At 42.2% G+C, this 5,232-nt stretch overlaps 1 protein-coding gene across 1 annotated transcript; it reads right to left on the bottom strand.

Moving 5' to 3' along the window:
* Positions 1 to 590: 590 nt before the first annotated feature.
* Positions 591 to 4,302, bottom strand: RNASE10 (ribonuclease A family member 10 (inactive)). Its single transcript, XM_063651291.1, has 2 exons — positions 4,139 to 4,302; positions 591 to 1,246 (listed from the first exon to the last, which is right to left on the bottom strand). The coding sequence occupies exons 1-2, from the start codon at positions 4,146 to 4,148 to the stop codon at positions 591 to 593; spliced, it is 666 nt and encodes a 221-aa protein (XP_063507361.1). The 5' UTR covers positions 4,149 to 4,302.
* Positions 4,303 to 5,232: the final 930 nt, after the last annotated feature.

Raw genomic sequence — 5,232 nt, 5'->3', positions numbered from 1 at the left:
TCTATTCTTGCTCCAGCCCATCTTCTATTTTGCTCTACAGCACCACACCACCTCCCCAGCAGACCCCATACCTAGGCCCTAAATTTTTCCAGGCTCGGAAAAGGAAGCCTGTTCCACGTGGTCCTCCAGAAGCCGTTACAGATAGAATCACTTTAACTGCATCCACAATACAGAAGTGCAGTTGTGCAAAACCCAAGAGTCTTACATGATTGTTGTAGAGGCTCAGGGTGGGCAGCAGGGAAGAACATGGGTAAAGGATACACTAAACTCTTCCAGTCCACATCCAGAGACAAACTCAGAGCAGAGCAGGAAACAAATGGATGGCCAGGACTACAGTAGGGACTACAGCAGCTCTTCACTTACTCCTTTCCAGGGTAAGGGAAAGGAGAGACAGAGAGCTTAGAGAAACTAGGCATCATCACCTTATTGTACCATCTCTAATCCTAGGAAAAAAATGCAAGTTGGGTGACCCATAAGGCAAGGAAGAATTACATCTGCATAATACCTAAGATCAGGAGAACTACATGAGAAAGAAGAAGTAAAAAATGAGGAACAGGAGAAGGTGAAGAGAAAAAAGACGATGAGTTGCTTCATTGTCCAGTTGGTAACTGGCGCTTCACGTCATTACAGGTTATAATAATGTGCTTTTTTATAACAGAAGTTAGGTAATTGCAGTTAGGAGTGACCTGGTCTGGTTTGGACAGCTCGCACAATGTCAAATCAAAAGGTCTGGAGCTTTTGTGACATTTTCCCCCCTTGAGCTCACAGGCAATGACAGGACTGTTACAGACAGCTTTGACTGTGTTTAGATCCTCATGGATGAATGCGTACTGGGCTATGCAACTCTGATTGGGCTCCTTCATCTTGTGTGCCATCATATCATTGCATTCTCTATCTGTCTGGTCAAGCCTAAGATAGTCTTTGTTGCTCTGAAAGAGAGCTGAGGCTCTGGGCATCTTGTTTCCTCCAACCTCATCTTCACCGAGGATGGGATCTTCTGGCCAGCCAGGTTGCACCACTTCTTTGTTGCTAAGCACCAGCGTTTCTGTGGTTTGGGTGCCCTCTCCCTCCTCAGTGGCCTCAGCTTTGTCCTGTGAGTCACTGGACCAAAATTCATTGAGCGGTTGATCACTCTCCTCCAAGACTGCTGCAGCCATATGAAGCCCCAACCCCAGGCCCATCCCCAGGCCCAGCAGCAGCATCAGCAACATGAAAAAGATCTGCACCAGATTCAGCTTCATTTTGCCTGAAGAGGAAGCGGGAAATGGAAGAACGTGACTTTGAGATCAAAATTGGCTCTAGTAGAGACTGTAGTCTCCCTAAGCCCTACAGCATTGTATTTGGGGTCTCCTCTCTCTTCTCCACATTACTCTACCCTCTTCAAGGCAGTGATTTCTCTTTCCATTCCCATTTCTCTTGTTTCTCCCCACCACATTCCCTGTTGCTGTGTAATAAAATGTGGAAGTTTCCTCATGTTCCTTCTCTTGAAGAGTAGGAAGATGACCAGAGGAAGCAGTTCTGAGGTAATTTACTTATGGGAAATCAGTGAGGAAAGTTGACATCAATTGATTCTTTTTTTTTTTTTTTCCTTTTGAGACAGGGTCTTGCTCTGTCACCCAGACTGGAGTACAGTGACACCATCATAGCTCACTGAAGCCTCAATCTCCCAGGGTCAAGTGATCCTCCTGCTTCAGCCTCCCAAGTAGCTGGGATCACAGGCACACACTACCATGCCCAGCTGTTTTGTTTTTGTTTTTGTTTTTGTTTTGAGACGAGTCTTGCTATGTTGCACAGGCTGGTCTCAAACTCCTGCGGTCAATTAATCATCCCACTTTGGCCAAAGTGCTGGGATTACAAGTGTGAGCCACCGTGTCCCTGACATCAATTGATTCTTAAACAGAAATTTGTTCCAAATAACCAGAGAATGATTGAGAAGACAAGCATGTACAGTGTCACACTCTCCTTTAGGAAAATTCTTGTAGAAAGCCTTATTCTCCATATAGGACTAGATTTATCACAGAAGACCATCTCTTTATTTTTAACCCAAATTTGCTTTTGCTCATTCAAGTATCTATTACTCTTCTTGCTACCCACTTTCCCCACAAAAGATAAAAAGGAATAGGAAAAGTACCACAGTCCATTCTTACTCCTAAGCTGAGGCTGGAGGGAAGATGTCCAATTTTACATCTCAGGCCCCTGCTAAAGCTACATCTTGTTAAGCCAGATTCCTTCTACTATTAAAGATCTCTTAACACCTGGGTAGTCTTGCTGATTAGGTTTATACTCTCAGGGAAGAAATGAAATAAGAATGAAACCAAAGAAATCAAACAATTGACCTGCTGGGGGTTCCCCTACTCATAAAGATTCTAAAGAGACCAGGCTTGGTGGCTTATGCCTGTAATCCCAGCGCTTTGGGAGGCCAAGGCAGGTGGATCACCTGAGGTAGGAGTTCAAGACCAGCCTGGCCAACATGGTGAAACCCCATCTCTACTAAAAATACAAAAATTAGCCGGCATGGTGCCACACACCTGTAGTCCCAGCCATTGGGGAGGCTGAGACACGAGAATTGCTTGAACCCAGGAGAAGACCAAGATGGTGCCACTGCACTACAGCCTGTGTGATGGAGTGAGATTCTGTCTCAAAAAAAGAAGATCCTAAGGAGAGCTGAGCGTGCATCTTTGTCTTGCTGGGCCAGTCTCATCCCCTTAACAAAGAGACACATTCCCTGCCAGAAAAAAAATTGCTATGAAGAACATTATTGAGGCAATTGATAAAATTATGATCACTGTAGTAGATAAGAGTATTATGGCAATCCCCCTTATCCACAGGGAATATGTTCCAAGACCCCAGTGAATGTCTAAAGCCCTATATGCACTGTTCTCTTCCTATACGTACATATCTACATAAGTTTAATTTATAAATTAGTAATGTATATTAACAACAACTAATAAAATAGAATAATTATAACAATATACTGTTCAAAATTTGCAGATAAAAGATTCTTTCTTACCGTAGATTTTACCAATTGCAGCATATTTGTTTTCCCCCCCTTTCCTTATTAAGTTGAGAAACTTTCACCTTTTCACCCAAAGGGAGCACTTTACGGGTTCTTTTTGACATATCTGAATTGCCAGCATCATCATTCTTGCACTTTGGGACTATTATTATGTAAAATAAGGGTTATGTGAACACAAGCACTGAGATACTGTGACGGTGCATCTGATAACGGCTACTAAGTAGCTAATGGGTGGGTGGTGTCTACAACACGGATATGCTGGACAAAGGGATGATTCACATCCCAGGTAGGATGGCGTGAGACAGTGAGAGATTTCATCACATTACTCAGAACAGCATGCAACATTAAATTATGAATTGTTTATTTCTAGAATTTGCCATTTAATATTTTCAGATTGTAGTTGACCATGGGTAACTGAAACTTTGGGTAGGGAGAATCACTGTATATATGTGTTCGATATACTGAATGTAAAACTGTACCGTGATTATTTAAGAAAATATCCTTCTTCTTAGGAGATGCACACTGAAATATTAAGGAGGAAAAGAGCACAACGTATGCAATATACTCTCAGATGCTTCGGAATATAGATATATGGATATGTATACGTGTGTGTTTAGAGAGAGAGAAAGAAAATGATAAAAAATAAATAGGGGAGCCTGGGCGCAGTGGCTCATGCCTGCAATTCCAGTACTTTGGGAGACCGAGGCAGGCGGAGCACTTGAGTCCCGGAGTTTGAGACCAGCCTGGGCAACATGGTGAAACCCCGTATCTACAAAAAATACAAAAAAATTAGCCTGGCATGGTGGCGTGTGTCTTCAGTCCCAGCTACCCGGCAGGCTGAGGTGGGAGGATGGTTTGAGCCCAGGAAGTTGAGGCTGCAGTGAGCCATGATCCAACTGTTACAGCCCAGCCTGGGCAACCGTAGTAAGAATCTCTCCCTAAATAAATAAATAACGGAAGTTTAAAAAAATAATGTATCGGGATAAAGAATATTCATGAGTTCCCTGAATTATTATCGCATTTTTTTTGTAAAGTTGAAAATTTTAAAAAAAATTTTTTATTTTAAAAAAGAGAGAGGACTTCCATGTTGTTCCTTGGGCACCCAACACCTCTGTGACTTACCTACATACATAAGCAGCTGCAGAGATTCTTGTGTTCTCTCGCTCCCCAAGTTCTTACCTCCCAGGGTTTCCTTCTCTGTGAGCAGTGCCCTGGCTGCTAGTCTGAAGAAAAATGGTTATCTTCTGGTGGTCCACGTGCTCTTAAACACATACTTACTTCCTAAACCCACTCCCCCTTTCACTTCCTCCGCCTAGCACTGGACAAACACACTCAGCCAATTCTTTCTGTTCCCACAAACACTTTGAAGTGAGGCTATTTGGGCACTGACACAGATCCAGACATCCAAGACAGGAAATGTCTCCAGCCTGGGAAACTGCAGACAGTTTTGTTTCATGGATCAATTGTTCCACTCCTGAGTTACACCCACTATCCTGTGGTTTATGCAGCCTGACCTTGTGCATGAATTTCAAGTTTAGTCTTTTCTTATATTTGCCACATGTACTTCCTTTAATCCTCTCCTATAATTTCTGCAGTGTCAAGATCTTTGGCCTTTATCTGGCCATCTCTCCAACATGATTATTTTGCTTTTCACACTTTACAAGTGTATTATGACAAGATTTAGAGTATTTGAGACAATCATGAGTTTTCACATATCTTTACCTATAACTTTATCCAGTTTTCCACTCTCTACTCCCTCTTTCCATTCCCCCAGCCAATAACCACATTCCCATAAGAATATCTAGATTTTGCAAATCTGATCATTTAGCCCTAGATAGGAGACTATCCTAAGCAGCACTTTGATTATCAGTCCCTATAGTCTGGGTGAGTAAAACCAGGCGGGTTACGGGTTACAACGTTGATCCTAAGGTTCACTTCTTTAGCTGAAATTGACATTATGAGATAATATTTTTAAAATCACTCTGGAGACTGTTAAGGCACTATAAAAATCCTCTGTAGACATAAACACGATCTTTTAAGAAGATGTTTTCCTAAACTGTGGTATAAAAAAATGAAATAAAAATAAAAGAAGATGTTTTCCTTAGTCCTTCAGGCAGAAGTTTTCAAATGGTGGTCTAGGAGCCACTTCTGTGATTTACAAAGTCTACTGGGCTGACTTTTTGCGGTGCTGGTGTTTATAATTTGCAATAAGAGCA

The sequence above is a fragment of the Pongo pygmaeus genome, chromosome 15 (genome assembly GCF_028885625.2).
Source record: "Pongo pygmaeus isolate AG05252 chromosome 15, NHGRI_mPonPyg2-v2.0_pri, whole genome shotgun sequence".
Taxonomy (NCBI): domain Eukaryota; kingdom Metazoa; phylum Chordata; class Mammalia; order Primates; family Hominidae; genus Pongo; species Pongo pygmaeus.
Note: the sequence above shows the minus strand (reverse complement) of the source record. Positions and strands in the feature narration are given on the sequence as shown.